At 33.9% G+C, this 24,475-nt stretch overlaps 1 protein-coding gene across 12 annotated transcripts in view; it reads right to left on the bottom strand.

The window, feature by feature from the left end:
* Nucleotides 1-24,475, bottom strand: part of LOC122568223 (potassium channel subfamily T member 2) — a 203,790-nt gene that overhangs the window by 25,916 nt on the left and 153,399 nt on the right. For 10 of the 12 annotated variants that reach the window (XM_043727721.1, XM_043727717.1, XM_043727712.1 and 7 more), the window contains 6 exons: nt 23,445-23,524; nt 20,945-21,044; nt 19,685-19,883; nt 9,102-9,176; nt 6,008-6,091; nt 5,838-5,932 (listed from right to left, as the gene is read on the bottom strand). In XM_043727721.1, the coding sequence (XP_043583656.1) occupies nt 5,838-5,932; nt 6,008-6,091; nt 9,102-9,176; nt 19,685-19,883; nt 20,945-21,044; nt 23,445-23,524 (633 nt within the window). The remainder of the gene's footprint in view (nt 1-5,837; nt 5,933-6,007; nt 6,092-9,101; nt 9,177-19,684; nt 19,884-20,944; nt 21,045-23,444; nt 23,525-24,475) is intronic. The other 2 variants (XM_043727715.1, XM_043727716.1) reach the window with 2 other exon arrangements.

The raw sequence follows: 24,475 nt of genomic DNA, 5'->3' as shown, positions 1-24,475 counted from the left end.
TTCTTTCATCTTCGAGAAAGCAAAAGGATCGTTGAAACTTGGCGGTTAAAAAAACGTTTACCTCGTTCGGTAAAAGCGAACTCTTTCTAACGAAGAACATTTACAAACGACAGCAGTCCGTATTATGCATGCGGCCTCGTTCTCATATCTGTATCGGGTTTATATTTGTGCGAATTGGTCTTTTCTCTTTCTGTTCGTGTTTAACCAACTATTTTTATACTATAACGAGCTGATTGTATAATGAGTCCTTTTTTATTTAGAGATGTATTTCAAATACCTTCTCATGTTTTCGTCAAGTGTTTTAAATTAAAATAAATTTAATAGTATCGCGTAAGATGTAATCGCTGGATTTAAAGAAATACTTAAGAATTCTTCCAGACAATTGTTTTCAATGTTTCGACGACAGGAGATTTCAGAAGTTTTATCTTCTTTATTTTTAGAACTGTTCCAATATAATATAAGCTATTTTGATTAGTTTTGTTAACAATTGACAGATCTACTTCCCTCAAAGGAATAGCCTTTATCGACGTGGCTTTTCCAGCAAAAAAAAAAAATGAACAATTTTAAAGCGTTGAATTCCTTCGTTTGAATTCGCTAACGTTGTAAAATATTCTGTGTAAAAATGATTATCGAATAGAATGGATCAGTTTGGCCTTCAACTGATTCAAGGCAATATTCGCCTTATATTATTTATCGAAATTCAAACGAAACGTCGAAACAAAATCGCCTGATCCGTTCGTACGAATTTTCATTGCGCGATTTAGTATTCCCATTCGAAAACGCTGCTTGGCGAGTCAACCGAAATAAAAAGAAAAAAAAAACGAAACAAAGAAACGTTGAATAGCGAGAGCAGAGGAACGATATTGCTTTTTTAATTGGACGACTTTCGTTTCGCGTTCGAATGCGTTGATGTGTATCAACAAATATTCAAACTATCCTCGCGCTTTCGGACTCGTTTCTCGTTTCAAAACCGCATTGTTTCTCAAAATCGTTTGCACGTTTATTACGATTCTAGTTACTCCCACAGTGTGGTATCGATGCCGTAGGTAACTTCGCGTCGATCGACATACCTTCAGATTTTATATTCTGACATGACAACTGGTTCAATTTTCCAGAAGATACCTAAAAGTTGTTGAGTTGACTTAAGCTATCGTAGATTCGTGCTCTGACAAATTTCAAACGTATCATCTGTTAGAGCGATAGTTCGTCAGGACAATGAAATATATACAAAATTTTGCCTGTATATGCATACTTAATGATGCATTTCGATCTTCTGGCTTCTGAATGCGCGAACTCATACGAGCGTTAAACGCATGAATCCAAAACACATGAATTTTTATGAACGTGGTTACACTGCACGCAGATAGTTGGTCACATGCCGCGTAAATTCGCACGACTCGATTAAACTATAGCTTGATTTTCGCCCGTGTTCCGAAAACTTTTCCATTTTTTAGATAATAACGTTCCAGTATTCGGAAGCTACATTCACCACATAATAGAATCGATATTATTAAAAAATGATGATAATATATCGAATACAAATTGGCTGATCCTATAAAAAGATTTGCCACGAGATCTACAACTTCATGATTTAACTAGATAATCGTTCTTCTGCCATGTAATTACAGAATACATTTATAATGATTATGTAATACAATATTGTAGTATCATGGATGGGGGGCCGGGGGGGGGGGGGGTGTCGTGTGAATTATAAACGAGCGGTTGCCCAGCATGTATGTAGTGAGGCTAGGACGGAAGACAAGGGGTTGCTAGGGGACACAGAACGAATTAATAACAGTACGAGTTGAGATGTCAAAGAGTGCGGATTGCGTTGATGAGAGTCGAGTCGTTGATTATTTATTTAGTTGTGCTGGTTATTATACGTTTGCTGCGATTAGTTCATGTTTAACGAACATTATTCTCTGTACAATCAACACCTGTTCAATCTACTTATCATTAATAAATTAACTATAGTGGTCACGATACTGCAATATCTTGTTGTGTATCATGCGCAGTGTGATCTGATCGGTTTCGAAATAAAAATTCTGATCTTCAAAATCGGACAAACTTAAAAGATATTTTCATGAAAAATTGAAGAAACTTTATTACGCAGGTCATAATGTCTTTGTCAAAACGATAAGTCAAAATTACATTTCTTTCGCCATTTAGCAATATAGATAAGATATAGATATCGAATATAGATTTAGATAGCAGAATAAATAATAAACAACAGGAATTTTTGTGCAATTGTATAATTGTATAAAAACGTCACGTTTATAGAGCAATGAAATATCTTTAGTAAATTTTTCTTAGACAAGAACGTAGGTACCTTTTCATTGAACAAAATTTCGTCCAGGGTAACGATAATCATTTATAGCACATTTCACTTATTCTATCTATTTTCAAGAACGCAGGCACGCTAACCCTGCCGCATTATCAATATTGATTGTGCAGAAGAGTTGCTCGTTCCGTTTAACTCCGAGAAATGCAGCTTATAAGCAGAGCCTGTTCCTTGTAAACTCTACAAGTAGTCGTTCTAACGAAGTGTGGCGGCAACTATACATCTTGTAAGCGCGACAAGCCCATTCGTAAGGCGAACGTCAAGCGATTTTCACAGTGACAGTGAAATAGATAACGTCTGGTCCGGCGCAATAACTGGACCAGAGGATAATAAATTTCGCTCATTAACTGGCGCGTGCTATTCGCGAATGTGTGCAAGCTGCACGCATAATTTCGCCGCGCTGTTACCAGGTTAACGTTATCATTTCGTTGTTTCGTATAAAAAATGTAACGCGACAGGTCGAACAGGTTTGTTTTGTTATGAATTAAAAAACACGTTGACGCAAATGCTTTACATTTCGCCGTAATTAAATACGTGATCGTGAAACAGATTATATGTTACGCAGTAATTAGGCCGAGTTTGACTCGTTTATGTTATTGAATTCTCTGTTTTTTAGATTTTTATGGACTATTGGATCCTTGAAAACGAGATAAATGATTTGTAGCTTATTTTAAATCTCTATCCTTTCTTATTCTTTGTCCCCGTTAATTTCGTTGTATCATCTTAAACCTTGTCCTTTTAACGCGAATTTATTACATATATTAATAAAGAAAACAAGTTAATCTTCAATATTAATAAAAAATGAATCCGTTGAACGATAATTCTCTAAATTAAACCAAATTCGATATATTCGATGGTAAATTGTAACAATTCGTGATAATTCTCAGACACTAATTTATACTCTTCAAAACTCGTGAAACTCAAGTTTCTGCATCGTTTTACAAATGTTCGGAAGCAATTCGACTCGAGCGTCTTTTCCCTTGAAACGTAGCCGTTTCTCTGTGCCACGGCTGCGCTCCCAAAATATTTCACCGTGGAACGAACGAACATAGGCGAACCGTGACAACGTAAGTACGTGCACCTTACCTCGTTCCCCCGTTTGAGAAACGACTTCCGAATAATGCCGTGATCGGCCAACAGATAGGGGACATCCGACCAAGTCGCGGTGGCAAGGGCGAGCTTACAAGTACGCCGTTCTAGAATTACACCGTAAATAATGAATCAGGACGATCGATGGCGATACCAATCCATCTGCACGAGCCGCCACGATTACTTATTAACATTTGTCCCACATTGCGATCTGGGTCAATCAGGCAAGTTTCATCCCTTCGTGGCGCGATCGTAATCCTTACGAGGATATTGCACACATATGCACAATAATGTGCAAACATGTACGCGTGTTAACACCTTTGCGTATCGATTTTACCACGTAGGCTTCGGCGTGTACTATCTTGGACAAATCTTAACTTTCAATTGACGTCGATGTCGGCAGATTTAATGACAAGGCTCATGATGACGAGTAGTCCGGAATAAAGGACCCTACTAGAATATTTAGAACTATTGTTACAGTGCACTTATATCACATCCTTTTTGTTATTCATTCTATAGAATATTGCTGAGAATTTTGGATCTTAATTGCCGAAATAATGGCATAGGAACGCTAAATTTACACTTAGAATTTATATCAGAATAGTTATATATTTATTTGATAAGCGATTTCAAAGATATTCATCGATACACACTTGCACGCGTCTCACCTTCTTCCATACCAGCCTGTTAACCGAACAGTTTATATTCCTTTGTTTGCGCGCACACGTACTTCCATACACTGATTCACATACAGGTATCACTACTACACAGCTAACCTAGTCTAGCACATAAAATTATACATATCTCAATAAATATATTAAGAAAGCTTAGTTAAAAAGCTTGGTATATATACTCTATAAACACTGTACGTATGTACGTGTATGTATGTATGTATGTATGCTCCACGAGTCCAAATGTTAGCATATCTCTGATATTTATTCTACACTTTCTTACATAACCAAATTTCTTTCAACGAACAATATCAATTGTTGAACGATAAAGCAATATCGAGGGTGTCGAGATCATCGCGACGTACTGAATAGAGAATACCTATCCCACTGGTTGTTTAACTTTCCGTTTATCTCATTAAATAATACAAAATACAGGTGTTGGATAACATGGATGCAGGAAATTTTACATAATTCTCAAGCATAGAATATTATTTGACGTCATTCGCATAATAAATACATCGACGTCAAGCGAACTTTTCGTGGTTCGCAAGCAAAGGAGCAAGTTAATAATACGTACGGGAGAAATGAAACGCTGGTGTTGGTCCACTGAGGTATCTTGTATTATCAATAATCCTACGCGGATGTTATTATATACATCGTCATACATTCTAAATGGATAAAACATCATATTGAACCCTCCAAGAGAATATCCCAGCTAGATTATAGATTTAACAAGTACGCGGAATTATAGTTATTCTTTGGATTTAATTGACAATTTTCGAGTTTCCTGGAATATTGCCTTTTATCGGTTGAGCAACGTGTAGCTACTCGAACAAATGCAGTGCCTTTAGAATGGTATAATGAGTTTTGATAGCAAATTGGAAATTGCGTTTGCTAGATATAATAATCTTGTATTGCATCTATGTAAAAATGAGAACTGCATGTTAAGAATAATTATTTGAAATGGAAATTAAAAGAAAATTCTAAATAAACGTCTTGAAATTTCTGAATTACTCTTATAATACCAAATTTCATATCTTTTTCGAATCTATCAAGATGTATCTTGATAATAAAGACTCGTGATAAATTCGACGAAAGAATCTTTGAATCGAAGAAATTAAGCCCGGGATCATTGTTTCCCTGTCAAAATCGTAACACCGTGCAGGAAATCTGAGAATTCGGAAATGGAAGCGTCTGTTCCTGATTGGCAAAGTTTCCTCGTTATTTGGATAATGTAATATGACTTGTATGCAAGCCACGTAACATGCGCTTTGGATAAACTTACATAATTGTTGTGGACGGCTAAGGAACCGAGAGAAAAGTCGACCAGCGCGAAGACGGAATTTTAATTCGTTCATTCGTTGCATCGAAGAAAACAGAAGTTATTAAAGGAAAGATAGAGACTATTTCATTACACAAGATGATTATGCTTCTGTTCGATAAATATTATTTGTTTATAATTAGAGAACGAAATTTACGCACGGTTGTGGTGAATTTACGAAAATCGAGAAAATATTTTTCTTCTTATTATAAGCGAAAGATTATGTATTTAGTGTCTGTCATGAAACCTTTAAGTTGAATAGATTACTTTGAATAATGTTATATCCTATTTCACAATGACGGTGACATTATGCGTGTTGTTATTTTTATGAAAAAAATTATTAACTTGCATTTGAATTTCTAAATTTCTGTTACTTTAATAATAAATATTTAGAATAATTTATAATTTTACTCACCTAGTAAAGACAAGGCACAGTAACGTAGCGCTAAGGATCATAAGTTGCTGGCTTAAAGCTGATTGGGACTTTTGCATAGCTCTGTGTAGATCGTTCTGAAACACAAGTATCGATGATAACGAGATGAAGATGAATAATTTAATACTAAGTGGCATATGTCGATTACTTACGAACATATTCTGCAACGAATGTTTTGCCAACCAGCAGTTTAGGAATACCGGGATGAACAGATTTCGCATTGGTGGATAAAGTAGCTAAAAATATAATTAATAATTTGCTACTAATCACGCTACTTGCTATTAACATTACTGCCTAATAATTTACCGTAAATAACTAAATATCGTTTAATATAATTATTACCAACAGGCTCTCCTGCATGATCGAACTAACATTATGAGCAAAATTATATCGGTATTAATAAATTTTTACATATAGCAGTAACAAAATTGGTAATGAAACAAAAATTTAAGAGCGATCTTTAATCGTCTTGTTCAACATAAAATCATAAAATTATAAAAAATGATTTGTCCAACAGAAGTGTGTTGTCCACACTCAGTACAATTCGCTAATATTATTAGTTAATAAATTATTACGCGAGAGCGCCCAGATATTAAACTAATTTCAATCTGTACTTGTGTATCATTTGTAAACGGAATAATTTTTGTGGAAAGCTAATTCAAGAAACGAAAGACTCGTTTCATATACATATATATATTTGCAAACGCAACTGTAAATGCACGCAAGAATAATGAGTTTGCCTATTGTTCTCGCTTCTCTACCATCGAAGAGCAAACATGCTTCGAAGTGACAGCAATTAGCGTCCATCACCGTTTCCTCCAGATACTTTATACACCCATGTAACATTTCTTTGGAAGAAAGGAAGCGAGATTATGTAAGAAATTTCGTTGATGACGAATACAAACTTCGAAATAAAAAATGTACGATTTGAAAAGCTTGGAACCTCAAATAAAGATACTATATCGTAAATTTTCAAATTATAAATATGCTAATATAATATATAAAATGAAATAGAATTGGTAATTTCCACGCTTAGAGAATTGAATTGAAATTACATAAAAGTGATGATTAATGTTCAGATGCGTGATTAATTAGAAAGTTGATGAGCTATTGGCATCAGTTCATAAGCTAATTGAAGCTTATAGACTGCCAGTTAGATGATCATAATCGTAAATGATCATTAACGTAAAAGGGAAAAGAAGTTCTCATGATAGACTTTTTAAAAATGAAACTCGTTAAAAAAAAAGTATAAGCCACGCTCGAAAGTCACGAATAGCTTGTCATGTGATGTAAATGCTGACCTAAAAAACGAAACTGCACTTATTTTTACGTTATTTTAATGTTGTTCAGAGTGCAACATAATTGTATATCGAGAGTCTTCATATTTTTAATCTACTATCGAATTAAGTGAAATGTCCCATATAGACAGCATTTAATTTTGTTCGAATCTCCATATATATGTACAGAAAACAGTCAACAAAAATTGTATAACGTATAATAATTTTAAAATTAATTTATAATTTTTTAGATCGCGATATATATTTTGATATTACACGCGTTATTTAATTTATTTTACACGGTATATTTTACAGAACAAATTTTTAATTTCATTTTTGAAGGAAATTTTATATTAAAACTTGACGTGCACAAACTAATTAAAACAATAATTTTATAAATTTACTCGCACGACAAAGTTTACAATTATTTTAATATTAAAAGATCGTGGAAATCGTTGACTGATACAGTCAATAATTCGATTATGTCTTTAACATGTACACATCAGCGTAGAAAATGTTACGTACCAAAGACATCATTTTGTAAAATTTCTATTGTAAAATGGCTATTGCATGGCTATCGTCAACGGGTTACATTTTTCTTAAAATCAGATTTATTTACGTCCCATAGAGCAAATATTTTACGAGTGATTATAGTTATAAGGAGCGATGACTTGGGATTTACTGGATTTGCTGAAATGTCACCGAGGTGACACAATACTAATGAGTCTAAGCCAATTAAATTCCGTGCACAATCCTCCGATGTTGTTAAATCCTGTTCGCTTTCAAATCAGGGTTGGTCCCAATAGGGCACAGATCGATACACCAAGATCGAATCTAATTTATCCTACACGTTGAAGAAATACTATTAAATTAATAGTACCAAATTCCTCAAATTGTGATTAAGAATTTTCAATTTATTAAAAATTAATATTTCTGTAGCCATTAAACATAGTCGTTAATTTATTCGGTTAAAATTGCGAATGTATTAATAATCAGAAGTTTGTTAAATATCGACTCACTTGTTCTAGAGCTCTGGAATCAGTAAAAGCAATAGCATACTAGAGACTAGGCTCCTTTTCTTTACTTTCTTTCCATATTTTCTTCTTGTCCTATCTATTATTAAATAATTACATCATAAAGTATGAAATTTCTATTTTTCTTTTAGTTATTTAAGCAACGTGAAAGTCCAAAGATCGAGAAAATTACTTGTCACAATTTTTCTATGTGGTTCTTAATTGTTATAAACTTTTAGTTTCACATATGTAGTTCGGAAAAAGCGTCCATGTATATATCTGTATACATCGACATTGTATATCTAATCGATGCAAAGCAACAAGTTCTTTACTCTTTCGATATGATAGCTCGTTAACATAACCATGGCTGATCGGCTATATATCGTGGTTCGAGATTCGACCAATAAAGTTCCATTAGAATCTTTTGATATCGCGTGCAGAAGGAACGTAAAACAGGTAGATTTTTATGGATTTCTCGGTGGAATGGAATTCAGAAGGAATCACACGGTTGATATAATTCGTTTTATTGTCTGCCGCGGGCTCCAAACGCCCGAGAAACCTTTTCCTTTCTCTTTCTTACCAAGCCGTGTCTTAATAAACCGTTTCATGGCTTTATGCACTTCTGTCTCGACGCTTGGAAAATGTAATGGGCGAATTGTTCAGCTATTCTTACGATATTTTCTTTATATTCGTGAAACGTCTGTGATTTCATTTTCTTGTTTCCTTGTAACTTTATCTCCGCTTCGTTTAATATCTTTTAGAAAAGCAATGTATCGTTGATTCTATACATTATTTATTATTATTTTTTTAATCTTTTAATTCTATCGATAAGAAGTAAATAATATAAGAATGCACGTATTACTACCTTATATCTAACATAAAGTATACAAAGCAAAGGGATGTGTTAAATTTGTTAAAAAGCTACACGTAGAAAATATAGAGAGTGAATGACTCACCGTGATGGTGAACGGAATGGTGTTGACTAGTTCCAGGATGAAGTGGAAGGAGAGAAGCTGCTGCCAGATGTTTCCCTGTGAACATGACGAAGACAGCTCAAAAAACCCAGTGACAATTTAAAGAAAAATACAAGGTGCGGTGGAACGTTCCATGAACAACATCGAACAGCCGTCCTGCATTTTCTGTCCAGTATCCTTCTATAGTAATTAGAATATACGTGCGTGAGCGGGCCTTGTCAATGTTTTCCAGAATGTTACTTTAAATCAACAGGTGCCTAGTTAATTACCGAAAGCCAATTTAATTCTGTCTCCGGATCTATAAACAGCCGGGTAAATTCGCATAAGTATATATTGATTAAACCATCCTACAAATACAATAATTGCATGGTTTCGTTTAGCAAAATTACTCGAAATGCAGTATCGACGGATTTATACTTCGAAATACTTCGCGATCAGGTACATTAGGTTTATGTGTCGGCGAATTGTTGATCGAAATTAAGTTTGAAACAAGATATGAACGATGTAGAGAATATATAAAGATATAAAACAATTAGTGAAAATTAGTCAATGATTAAATTAAAAGAATTACCCATATGTATTTCATTCTATGTCTATTATTTTATTTAAAAGTTACGTTTAAGTTTTGATATAGTATAGACACAAAATCTGTATTATTCTATCATTCTTTTCTTATTATTTTCTTTTTTTTTTTTTGTTTTCATTCATTTTCGAAAAAATTGTATCGAAACTAAATTTGTAAATAGCTGTGTACACGTATTTATTGTAGGATTAAATTGTTAAAGACAACTACAATTTGATTAAGTATTCAATGAATCTGTCTGAAAGCGTTCTAATACCATGTTTAATTGAAACAAACGACACGTTCATTTCGACGTGAAATCCATAAATCACTGTGGCACATCTCCGCGTACATACATCTTTTAACGTGACCTGTCAACGTATATCTGGTCGTAGGTAGAACACTGATCTGCAAGAGAACATATCCTATACAATTTCAAGCCAAATAGTCATTTGGCTAACAGAGATGAATCAACATTTTAGCTTTCAGTGAGTTTAGAAAAGCTTGAAGAAATATTCAAATAATATACATGTCTAGTTCGATGGATAAATTTCAATAACGGTTGAAAGATTTTTTAAAATACAATAAACGATTAATTTGAATCTAATTTTTGAAACGTTGACAAATTTTGCATTTTAGATGATCATAATCTAATAGAACAATTTATTTAAGCAACTTTATTTTTATATCAATCAAAACTCAATAAATTGCTTAACGCACAAACTTTATAACTTATAAAATCTCCCAATTAAATTTTTATGCCTAATTTAATTAAAAATGTAATAAAATAATTCGATAAAATCTTAATTCCTGTGCTTAGTTAAGAATTACTAAATACAAAATGCTATTTAATAAACGTTGCTCGTTAGTATCTTTTTTGCAACTAAAAGAAAAGATAAAATCCGCACGGTATTATAAAATTTACTGCTGTTTTGCTGTCGTAAAGCTCCAAATTGAAACAATTTAATACAAAATACGATTCGCGTCAGACTTTATGCTCGTTGTAACACGCTAGTTGGAAATTTCCGTGTAAACCAAGGGGAATTTTACTCAAATGTAAGACTCTAAGCAAATGCGGAGTATCAAACTGTGTATAATTTAACATTCTTATCTTATTGTAGGATGAATATGCGTTTACACAGCTTTGTTGAGTTTATTAAATAGCTAAACATCCTCAGAAACTATTAATAAGTGTAAAGAGAACTGGTCGTTGACTATTTCGAGCTTGACGATATCAGCAAATATGGATTGTTTAGAGATGTTAATTAGAATTTTTTCATGAAATTTCTTCGTTACGAGCATACAAAAATTATATACTTGTCTGATGAAGAATTTTGGTGAGAATTTCTTCTTCGCATATTTTGTGTAAATTTCAAAAAAGAAGATGTAAGGAATATATTTGGTTAAAGATTATTTAATAAATAAATCTGACGCGCGAATAAATTTTCTTTCGTTTATTTATATAAATTCTACGGCAATCAAAATTATACGATAGACCCATTAATGATTTTATTCGTGGAATGAAGAAATTTGATCAAGTTCCTTTCCTTTTTTGAATAATCTAATTAACATCGTATCGTGGAATCATCGTTTCGCCTAATAAATCTCGCGTAAAATAATATTTTGCAATTTCGAAGTTTTCCTAATGTCCTTAACTCGAATATATGAAAAATTCCAAAAACAAAAATACGATGTCTCTTTTTCGAAAGTATCGTTAGAAAATTTCAGATACGGTCAAAATATGTTTTTCTTTTCTCGACTTATAGCAGCATCCACTTTCTTGGAACAATAGGGATCAAAGAAACAATCAAGAACGATGGGCTGCGCATATCTTTGAGATTTGTGAGGAAGCAGCAATTTTATCGCGACAGAGATCTCTTGATACTCCTTTACGAGCGATATTACGTTTGAAGAAGGTTGAAAACACGATCTTCTCGAGACGTTCGTGCAACAACGGACTCCTTTATGCATTACGGCTTTCTACGTGTTGTAATCTAGAGACTGTTTAATTCGTGGGTTGAAAATCGGAATATGAGGCGATTAATGGTTTCACTGACGTACATCATTCGTCTGTAATTTGTAATTCAATAATAAGTGGTGAATAAAAATTATGATACAGATTGAATTTTTTAATTCTTTTATCAAATATGACTTTTAAGTATACAGTTGAAACATATTTTGATCTATTATTATTAAACAATTACACAGTAAGAATAAATAATAAGAAATACATAATAGACTACTTTTTCTTTTCAAAAACAGAAGATTTCAATTGTATAAAAGACAATAATAATTACATAAGTAGGAATAGGAATTCCGATTTCTTATAATAATTATTCAGAATAAAGATTCTACGCAACTGTTTCGCGAACAGAAATTGTTATAATAAATATTTGCAATGTTTCTTTCACAAAATATAGGATTGGAGGGAAGGTTAGTGATTTAGTTGAAAGTAATTATTTTTTCTAGATATCTATAGTTCTATTTGCATCTCATCTATTGGTAAAAGTGCTAGTAAAGAGTAATACAAATTTTAGATGTAGATATAAATAAAGAAGATCTAAATGTAGGTAGAAAGAAAATTAGATTGCATCTCATCTATAAGAAAACTGATAAGTGAAAATAGAAATTTTAAGTGTAGGAACAGATAAAGGAAATCTAAATGTAGGTATAAATAAAAAGCCAAGAGATAGTAAAAAATTAAAGTTTGCAAGATATAAATAAACATTAATTTCCGTTCGCAATCAACGACCTTCGGATAAAATTGGAAGGAAATAGCTAAGTCTGGAGTGTCTACGAACTAAATCAGCAGCTTTCTCGAAAGCTCATCAAAGCTTTAAAAATCTAGCAGCGGTGCTCCCACACGATAACTGGATCAACCTTTCCTGCAGGATTTCGCAATTATTAATATCCCCGGAGATTTACGAACAGCAGGCGAATGCAATTTTCATGGTAGAAAAACGTCTATCGCGCGACGAAAGGAGTATCTTTCTGAAGGCTGCTGCCCTAAACCATAAACATCCTATTAAACGTTGTTGCGGAGATGTAACACTCTTTCGAGAAGAGCGTGTCAAGGGATCTGAGATGAAAATTGTGTGGAAAATATTTTTCAAAGATCGTTCGTGTACAGTCGCCGAAGTTTTAGCAAAGTAAAATTTATTGTAAACAATGGACAGATTTTTTAACAGGGATTCTGATTTCGTTTCTAATTTCGTCTTTTCTGGAGTTTAAACACTGTTCTTTTAACAATTGTAACTAGGTGTGTAAACGGAAAGAAATTGGAGAATATTAATGATTTGGGGCAGTCTTTGTTAATTGGTAATTTTATAAAAATACCCGTTGACCTTAATTTTATTTTTTTTTTTTTTTCTATTTCAACAATGAATAAGTATATCTAAAACAATGAACAATATATGAACAAATTGGGTTAATAATTTAAAATAAGTTGCGTTTACGTTTTGTTAGTCATATTTTTGGATATTTAGAGAGTAATTTTATAAAACAATCTTTTAATCTCTATTCGTATTGGTTCGCAAACGTCCTATTCAATTTTTATGTAGGACAATTTCTAGATAATAATATAAGGGACATCAGAATCATTTATTTAACGATTAAACTGGATATTAATTTATACGAAATTTTTAGAATTTTTCTAAGTACAAAGTGAATTACTAAATATAAACATTTAAGCTCGTGTTTTACGTCATATTCTTAGCATTAAAGGGCAAATTTATTCAAACATCTATTTTCTTATTTATTAAATTTTTTAAATTACTTTTATCCAACTAATGATCTAAGACTCCTAGTGACTAAATGAAGAAGATACGAACACGTATTGTTCCCCAAAACAGTAAGTCACTCAACCATCATTAGCCTTAGGCTGAGGTGAAACTCCCCTCGATGAGACGGGCCAAATACACAATTACCGATCGTGTTCGTGAACGAACGTACATGAACAAAATACAGCGTTTGTGTATATGTTCTGGAGTATTCGCGTGTGTCGAATGATATCCGAGTATTCGCTGTCACTTGGAGTATCGAGACCTTGCGCGCGCTCTCCTTCGCAATTCCGAGGTGGAATCGAAAGCCTTGGAACTGTGTGGTTCTCGGTAATCCTATTTTCTGACGGACTGTTTCGGTTAACTCGACAATCCGTCATACGAGAGATCACTCGTCGATTTCGAGCATGTCGACACTGTTTGAGAACTTTCCAAGCAGATTGTCCCCGAGCGAGGTGTAACGATCACACAAAAGTGGTTTGTTGAAAGGTACAATCTTGTGTGTGTGTACTGCTCGTTTCTTTTTACAGAGGCAGATACAAAGTTCGAATCTATGCAAATGCATTGTGCTGGAGGGCACGGAAGGATACGATTAAATTGTATTGTAGAGTATAAAGAAAAAGCATTTCTTTAGAATATTTCATGGGACGGGAGATTGCATATTAGATCTTCAAATATTTATCTTTTAATTATTTAAAATTGATGAAATAATTCTTAGGTAAGTTAGGGAATTCAATTTGTCTTCTGGTCAATTTGGTTTAGGGTCTTGAAACTACATTTGAATTATTGAAAATAATTTCTAGTTCGATATACAGGGTGGTTGGTAACTGGTGGTACAAGCGGAAAGGGGGTGATTCTACGCGAAAAAAGAAGTCGAAAATATAGAATAAAAATTTTTCGTTTGAGGCTTTGTTTTCCAGAAAATCGACTTTGAATTATCGCTCGGTACGCATGCACCTTAGGCATCAAACTTAACTTAATTTACTTCGTAATTATTAGCCGAAATAAAGATTTTGAAACCACTTGATCTTTATATCGTTCCAGATCACAGAAACTACATCTTTATGTCCTATGTTATAGGAGAAAAGAAAGAAAAACTTTTCATAACGCAATTATTTGAATTTATGAGCAAGCATTCCCTATTCATACGCTCACCACTCTAAAGATGATCGTAGAATAGAAATATAGTATCGACGCGACACTCGTTTAACTGTTCAAACTACAATAACTTCGCGATTTAAAATCGCCGCGTCAGTCCATAAAACGGACAATATTAAAAACACACGGCGGCTAACAGGGACGACAAGTATTATCGGCGAAACGCTCCCATAGAGGGTGGAACATACGTAAGAGAATAAATCCGAAACTGTGACAATAACATCCCGTGGTAACAGTAACTGCGATGACAATAATAATAGTAACGTAACAACACCGACTATATCTTTAATGACGTCGCTAAACCATGAATATGATGCAAGACAGCAATATAGAGAAGAAACAAGAGAAAAATGAGTAGAAAAAGAACAATCTACGTAGACTATTAAAAAAAAAAAAAGATTGTTTCTCGTTCTCGTAATCGACGATTTTCTGTATGGCATCAGAGTTTCATAGAACTCTATAGGAATGTGTTTTGGAATTTTACAACCGGAATGCGTATAGGTACGAGCAGCAGCTCGATCATCGCGTTTTACATGATATCAGCGTAGCGTTATCGAGTTTGTCGGTTGTTAGAACGTGACGAATCGGGTCGCCGGAATGTTCGATTAGCGAATAGCGTGCTACCACCGATCGGCGACCGCAACACATCGTTAGAGATGTTATCGAGGATCCTGCACGTGCAAAGGCAACCGGCTTGTTACGATCCAACACCAGCGGTGAACGATAATTTCACGGGCATCGATGACAGTAACTGCGTTTTATGAGTTTCTTTGTAATTTCTACGACTTTCGCAATCGACTTGCTTCCGCTTTATGTCTTCGCACGGCAAGGTTGTGAAGTTTACGAATGAATTTTGATGTAATTTATGATACGTTGGATTATCCAAAAAATTAGTGACGATTTCATGATTAATGTGTTTCGTCTGATATTGGAGTAAGTTGGGATTATTTGTTGAATTTCACATAAGATAAACAAAAGCATCGATGTCATTCATCGAAAAATTGGAACGAAATAAATTGTAAAATTGATCAACGAGAAAGAAATTTGGCATTGGGCCTCGTATATCAACGAAGGGTAGATGAAGAATATCGAGTGCCAAGTCTGATGTACAATTCCATCCTATTCGTTATTTTAGGTATAACGTAGATCCACTATCATTTAAAGTAGAACCCCATTTATTGGAAGGAGATTTTAGTTATTGTTTGATTAAATAAATTACTGCAGATTGAATTTACTTGTCTGAAAGTAAACTACTATTATACGTCGTAATATTCTTTGAATATCATCAAAGGCATACGTATATGAATCCCATAACCTAATGACAATTAAATAGAATCATACTTGGTATTATTTTCAATAGAAGAGCCTTTGATCTGTAAGAGAATCTCCTGAAAAGTTTCACCATTTTCATTTCTGTGACACATTAGTAGCTGAGTCGTCAACAAAGAACGTTTTTCCATGCAAGTAATTCTAGAAATTTGTTATGATCACTTCACGGCATTTAAACAAGCAGAAATACAAGATGTAGCAGTTTAGTAGACACTGCTGAACACTATGTTTGACCGGCAGTCACGACTTTGGCAGAAATTTTTTATATTAAATTTACAGTTTAGAGTAGAACAGACGCACTTACATAAAAGTAAATGGTATCGCAGAATCGGTTGAAAGTTGAGAAAAGGCGATAAAAAGAGAAATTAAATAGTATAACAAAGTTCAAACTCTTATTGCTGTAATCTTTCTTTTGACGTAACGATCCATGCAACCCAGATATACAAAATGGAATTTTCTCTCTTTATTACTAAAATTATACTTTCTTGCTTCTTGGTGCTTTGCATATGCAGTTAAAAAAGAAATGCTCTTATTTTACGTTTTTCACTAATAATATGGCTCTGAACTTTTAACTCACTATCATACAGGCTAATAACCTTTGTATATAATTTATATCTCTCTATACTTTACACACTTACTGTATATGCTCTTGTCTATATTATCCATCTTTTTGAACAAATAGGCATCAATAGGCAACAATTTCGAAGAAGAAATCGCGGAAGAAACGAGAATTCGCCTCCTTTGTTAAGAAAGAAAGAATTAATTTTGAAAATGTATCGTGACAGTTGTAAAATAGATCATAACGAAACAAGTTTTCTGCTTTTAATCGTACAGGAAGTACATTAAACTCACACTAATTGCGTGACACGTTATATATATTTCTTATTTCTTCGAGCCCTAAAGCAAACATTCAAACTTTCGAACCTAATTGAAACCTAACCCAAATCTTACTAGCCTTAGCTTGCCTAAGTCTAAATATTTTTCTACAGCTACCTATGTATTAAACAATATCCTTTTGGAAAGTAAATATCTTATATAACTTATAAATAGTGTTATACCATAAATTTGAAAGGCAAAGTGTGTTATATTCTAATTCAAATCACATCGGACCGCGAGAAAATCCACGAAGCGGTCGGCATGGAATAAAAATATTCGATTTCTTAAACGTCCTTTTTTGGACAAAAGTGCTCGCAGCCAGAAATGAAATTGGAATTTAGGTATAACTACTCAAGTCGAACTTTCATGCGTTCGTAAGTCTTCCACAGATTTCCCGGTTTACTTTTGAAGCGAAATAAGGAAAAACTTTTGAATAGAAGCCGACGTGTTTTGTGACTACCGTCAAGTCGAGCCGAAGTTTGGAAAATTTTATATCGCACCAGTGAAATTGCATTGGTTTTCTATTTCTCGAGGATCGTGCCCGAACTTTCAGTGCAGGATGTTTATAACTCGATCGAGTTTGACAGGCTAGAAACCAGAAAAATCGTTTTCACGCTAATATTTATCTATCTATAATATGATAGCTCGTCATCGATTTGTCGAGTTGAGAAATAATCAGGACGAAATTGCAGAACGACGAGAACACTGAGCGAGAAGCAGGGAGGCGTTAAAATTTCGTGCTAGTTGCAATAGAAAAACTCGAATACATAAAAGAACAAAAATCACATCAATTTTTTATATTACAAATATATTTATCACGAATATAATCTAAATAACACGTACAGTCAGTCAAAAAAATCTATGTGTATTCATTGAATTGTGTGTGACCGATTCATCGAGAGAAACGGAGAATCAATTTTTTACACTAGAAAATTACACCAGAAATCATGATCATTTCATCAACGGCTAAATTAAATCTGTCTTGCACTTTAAATTAAATCTGATGTATCTTGTTTCTAATGTGTGTTATTTCTTTTTATTTATTTTCTTTTAAACATGAGTCTCGATCCAATTAACGTAAAATTTGATACTAAAAATATTGCCAGAGCTGTTTCAACAGATTCAACAGATGTATGTAGATACCGTAAACTTTTGTGACCGACTATACATACGTACACATAGGTATACAATGAATCACAATGACCATTATAGCAAAGTTGAAATTTTAAAAGCGAAACACATAGTCAGTCCATTTTACCTAATGTCCCACTGGACAAATTGTAAAATAAAAATAAACGATATAATAAAAAAAAAAAACATAGTCAGTCAGTAAGTGATCCTTACGGGTGGAAAGAAAATTTCGTTGCCTGAACGGAATGTTCTCGAGAGCAACGAAAAGGAGACGCAAGAGGACTTCAGACGGCTCGATTGAATTTTTCTTATTACGCGTAAAATAAAAGCGAGCTCCTTAGGAATGTTTCGTCAGAATACGTATAAAGAATCAAATATTTCGCGCTTGCCGCAAAATCTCTCCTTCGTAGGATGCGTTTTTAGTCACCGAACAAAGAGAGAGCTCTTTGTGAATTTTCCTGGCTCGCTGCAGTAAAAAAAAAAAATTATAATCCGTAGCAAAGTAGGAAAAAGCTACCCTCTATGAAGCCAGTAAATTGGTTGGAAAAGCTTCTAGCTAGTCAGCCAACTGGCATCTCTAACTTTCTGACTCTCTGTTACATACATCACGCTATTCAATGCCAGTCAACGCGAACCTTCGACTTCCGTTTTATTTAGTCTAATTCGTTCAGTCAGTAGCGGAACGGTTGGCGATTAGACCAGCGTACACCGACTACCATGCATAAGCAAACAATGAAAAGAGAGAAACACATAGAGAGGAAAAGGACCAAGAGGTATATACGAAAGCCAGACGTGTAAAATAACTCGCTGCTTTATTGTCGCACAGAAAAAGTCGGAAGGAAAATGGAATTCATCGACGGATGTCCTGCAGACAAATGTAATTCTACAGATGGCATCTGGTCAATTAGGTTCTAAATGGTACTTCGTCGAACGAAATCTGTTAATGTATTTATTTGTGCATCTTATGTGAAAATTTATTATTAGGGTTTAATATATGAAAAATTGAGCTAAGTGTTTGGTCGTGTTAATGTAGGTACCATGTTCTGAAATATTTGCAATTTGATTTAAAAGTCTACCTTCATATTACATATATTTCAGGCAAGGTAATTGTTCTTGCCAGCTCTTAAGATATAGTATCAGGATTATTTGATGAAAATGAGTGATTCCATTTGAAATATGGAAGATACTGTAACTTTTATCGGTAATTTTCTAATCTGAGTATCCAACTATATTTCAAATATATTTAGTAAAAAACATACAAACGTCAAAAATGGTCCTACTAAAATCGAGGCTTATTAATATAACGTATAATTAATTTGATGTACTTTAAATATTTGTATCATCTCTGTGAAATATATACTTCTACTAAATATCTTGTAATTTCTATATATATTTTTAGATTTGTTTCAATTTGTTTATCAATATAATCACGACAGTCGGGTGTCTTTACAGCACTAATAACATCTTTTAATGTTCTGTATAACACATAATATATTCATAAAGGATGTCTACGAGTGTTCTAATACTTTTGTGTTACATTAGCTATTTTCTTTAAAATATCGAATGGCGTTAGAATAAAGTATTAAAATAAGGAAAGTACTACCTAATTTAAAATTCGTACGTCTCTGTGCGACAATGGAGAAACGAGATATTTCAGACGAGCTGCCGCATGTCCCATAATCGAGTATTGTGCGTGAAATCAAATTTCCCGGGAATGAAAGGATGCGTACCTTGTAACCCAGATAGGCGAGCAGCAATGCTTCCGTAAGTGATACTATTGCCAGGATCACCTGGACGACCCACAATTCCAACGGCCTTCTCACCCATAAAATCGCGTCCCAGTTGATGGTCGGATGCTCTTGAAATTCCTCCTCGGTAAGATTCTGGGACGCGAGGAACTCGGTTTTGTTGCCGGGCGTGCAACCGTAACTGAAAGAAAAAAAAATGGAAATTTGCCTTTTTTTCTGAGTTTTAAAAGCACTGCTGATGAAGAGAAACTCGGGCACAAAGCAAATTTTTTAAAAACGTACGCGCTATAATTTCACGGAAATTTTCGAAAGTAGGTAGTCGACTATAACGACGGGGCAACTGTTTAATGCGCACTGCTATGGTATCTGACTAATTGTACTATGGAGTTTGAGAATTTGAAGATTAAATACGACGAAATAATCCAATTATATGTCGAAGAGATTAAAAAAAAAAGAGGCAATGTTATAACAATGTTAGTAATCTTTTACTTGTCGTAAAGAAAGAACTCAAGAAATAAAGATATGAAAGAAGATAGGAATGCAACGTTGGAAGGAAGAGTGGAGAGATATTGGACGCCGAAGGACAGTAATTTCGATAACACGACAGATAGAAGATAACGTGAAAGTAAATTGAAGATCCATAAGAAGGTAAGAAGGCTAAAAGTACTTAAACAATATCGCGAATGTTAGAGACTTGTAGCAGGAAAATGGTATATCAACCGGGGAAGTCTAATCTCGCTTTTATTTTCGGCTATGATAGCTCGTTTTCAGAAATATTATAATTTCGACTCGCGACTTGAAATGATTTCCTTCGTCTTCGAGTAGAAATTCTTTCTCATTGTCGCATTGCAGTGAAACATTACCGAGTTAAAACAAAATGAAATAATAGAGAAAATCTTTTCTTTGTTTGTGGTACTGTAGAATTATTTTGATTAAAATATTTTTTTACTTGATTGGCTGAAGATATATTTGGTAGGAATTTTTTTTCAAGAAAAAGAAAAGAACGTACAATTTTGATATCTTTGCAAGAGATAATTAAGATAGAATTAAAATTGATTATATTAAAAATAAAAAATTCATCGTATAAAAGGAATTAATTGACATATACTCGTCGAAGAAATTGACATATGCTCATAACGATCATTTTTATATTGTTTCAATTTTCAGAAAATTTTTAACCATTGAAAATGGCTGGAAGAACACAGAGTTGATTAAAATAACAACGTCGAGTACAAAGCTCACCATGCTGCGTAAGTTGGATCGTTGTCGGTGATCACTCTGAATATGTATAAGAAGCATGTTAGTAGCTTGAAGAACAAGTTAGCCAATCGTATCCTCAAACCTGAAACACGAAAAATCATTATTAATTGTAAATAAATACAACTGGAACTAACAATAACGTGGGATTTGACTTTATAAAAATTCCCATTTAATATGTTTCTTTTGTAAAATTTGCCTAATTCCATAGTGGTAAAACATTTATTTTAACTTTTAAACGCGCAATTTAGTCGAATCCTTTTATCACGACACGTCAACACGCGATAGGGTAAAGGTAAGAGAAAATCGGTAGAATGAATTTGTCACGGATAAAGAATGCCCAGGTGGAAAGGTATCGATATTCACGATCTACAAAGAACCGTTTTTAATCGTCCCCTCGTAGCGTTGTGGAACATGGCAGGGCATCGATCTTTCGTTAGGCATACGGATAGATGCAAACAATCGATACCAAGGGAGATCGAGCAACGATATCGGCGCGACATCCGCTATCTGCTAGTGCCAGCAGCTTCAAAAGATTATGTCTCGCTGCCAGACATCTACATGGTTGTCGGTGTCACGATGGCATGCCATTCCCGAAATTACGTTTCTGGCATGCAACGAGCAACATGTCTCCAAAAAGAATTTCCGGCACCCTGAACTCTTTCACGATCAAAAGCTTGCCGATCTTTTCGAGCGCGTTGATGCAGACAGAATGACCTTTTGCGATCATTCGTCGAGGGTTTATTTTGTCGCAGACATAATATAATGTATAGTGAGTGATAGAATTATTTGCACAGGCGAAAGCTCAACAAAAATTTAGAAATAATCAAATTAAGAACTTTTCAATCATTTTTATTTAGAAATATAAGATAAGATTCTGTGATAGTAAAATCGTAAAAGATATTAAAGAAAAAGTTTCAATTTGCATGTACGAAGGAACTCATCACAGTTATAACGTAAAAAGAATGCTAGTTTTCTTGGGGGAAACACGTATTACATTTTATATCTTTTATTAGATTCTCAATTGTACGAATAATTTTGCAACTCACAGCAGATCTAACGTCTTATGAGAATTCGTATCACACGAACTGAAATATTACCATTGGAGAAAAAGGATTAAAGATTTTGTTTTATTTCTTACAATTAGCTTAATCATTGTAGTTAGATCCACGAAAAAAGATACGTCATGTGATGTAGTTCGTTATTAATGGTTGCTTGCAGACAGGGAATTAATCACCTAGTAATGAAAATTTGTGTTTTTATGCTTTCTGTTACATCTTAATAAAGTTAATGGAATGGTAATTTCAAGGAAGTAATCGTATAAGTGGAATTGTCGAAGGAGAAAAAATGTCTACTTGATTACGTTTTGAAGTTAAGGAAATAGCAAATCGATGGATGTAACAGTTTAAATGTAATACACTAACAAATTGCCTGACGTTGATATTGTTATTAATGAAGATATTTTCATGAACCAATTTGATGTTCATGGAGAACGAGTTAAAAAAAAATAAGCTCAAAATATGGTATCTTGAACCAATATGTGAACAGATTGTATATGTGTATTATCTTTTCTCTGAGAACTGGCAACAAACAAATCAAATATTCGTACCTGTTCCTGAAAGTTTTTCGAGATTTAACACGTTGAAATGCAATAAAATTATATCTTCTATTCAAGTTTTCGAAATTTCGATGTCTAAAAAGAAAATTTTTGTTAATTGACACGTAACAATCCTGATAATTAATTTGACTACATTCTGCCCAATGAACGAAGAGACTGATAAATTTCTATTAATGAAATATTCCACAAAAATGTTTCACACGACGAGCAATGGAAGAAAAGACAAGCTAAAACCAAACTATTTTTAGGCTATTCTGATAAAAGCACGTTCGTGATCGATCAGTTTTAGGTGTTCCGCATTGTGTTACAGGTAAAGTGAAAAACGTAACACGATTTACGAGATGATATTGGCACAATAGGTATATTCGCATGTACCGTTATAACGTGAAACTCCGGCGTTAGACCGAAAGGTCTATTTAAAACTGCGACAGTGAACTCTGCCTGCGAATGACGGTATAAGCTATTACATGGCATTTCATACGAAACGTATCGATGCATCTGAATAGAGGACACGAATTTACAAATAGGCTAAATCAATATAAAATATATTTCATCTATTTCATTTATTTCATCTATTTCATCCAAAGGTCTATTTGTGCGTTTAACTATTTTAATTTCTACTCGTGTAATTGCTTGAAAATATCGGTCAGGTGTTTGACAAATTTTTCAATTCAAATGTTTTAGTCGTTTACAGCCGGTTAATAATAATACTACCTTTTTGCAACTAAACTTTTTGAAATCAAAATTTATGTTTCGAAAAGAACAGGATTATACATATTTCTGAAATATCTACCAATATACGTAGTTTAAAGTATCAATTTATCGATTATTGATTTCATATATAAAAACTATACTCGGTATACTTACTCGAACGTTGATTTTTGATGAAGTACAGCTGAAGTCGTTCCTTGAACGTGTTTTCGTTCACGTAATATTCAACACGAACTCTGCAAAGAAGAAGAAATTAAAATTACCACTTGATGTTTCATAGATTAAGTAATTCTAATTATTGAGAACAAATCCAGTATTATGTACAGTATCGAGATTAACAAATTTTCAATGTTATGCGTCTGATGTCACAAGCTTGCAATTGTTAATGTCATTCTTATTTAAATGACATCTTCTCACATCTCAAAACTTGATATCTTAACGGCAGGACAATAATAACCCTCTTGACCCAGGGGTCAATCTATAGCAAAGAATAGTATTCTTTCGTAAGTAAAAAAGTATTAGCTGTACCAAATCACAGCAAAATCCCTTCAATTTCTAATATTCTCATAAATCGTATAACACTAAACAATTCCTCTGAGAGTGGTAAACTTTTCCAATCCAACTTATTCAGCTAATCACGAATCGAAATATCGTTGAATGCAGCGTGGAACAATCGCAGTTCGGTGGATTTCTATGAAACGCATTCGCGTCGAAAGTTCTCACGAGGCAGCGTGCCGGTTGTTCTCATTATTAAGCAACAGCACTCCTATTATCGTTTGTTAAATCAAAATCAGTCTACCAGACAAATGGTTCGCATTACTATTGCAACCGCGACCGTCTAATAGCCTAATCATTTCCAACGAGGGACGTAACTCCGATTGGTAGTTATTTTTCAGTCAGTTGAACGATGCGCCGCTATTTCATAACGTCGCGTGTCATCACTGGATCAACATCGACGACAACGACCATTCGCACGAAACAGGCTCTTGAATCGATCGTCGATCAAGGGATGTTCACGCGAAAACCTTTGTGCCTTGGAGAGTCACGCTGCAAGAGCGTGGTTGTACTTTCGAGTGTAATCAAGCGAACGATGGCGTGAAAAGAATTCCATGTTATAGTCGGAACAGGGTTACGGCTTTTTGCTGCTTTTCGAAAGCTCTTCGTTTGAAAAAACAGCAAGTTTAAAT

Source organism: Bombus pyrosoma, linkage group LG6 (assembly GCF_014825855.1).
Source record: "Bombus pyrosoma isolate SC7728 linkage group LG6, ASM1482585v1, whole genome shotgun sequence".
In the NCBI taxonomy this organism is placed as follows: Eukaryota; Metazoa; Arthropoda; class Insecta; order Hymenoptera; family Apidae; genus Bombus; species Bombus pyrosoma.
The sequence above is the reverse complement of the archived record's forward strand: the minus strand, read 5'-3'. Positions and strand labels throughout refer to the sequence as shown.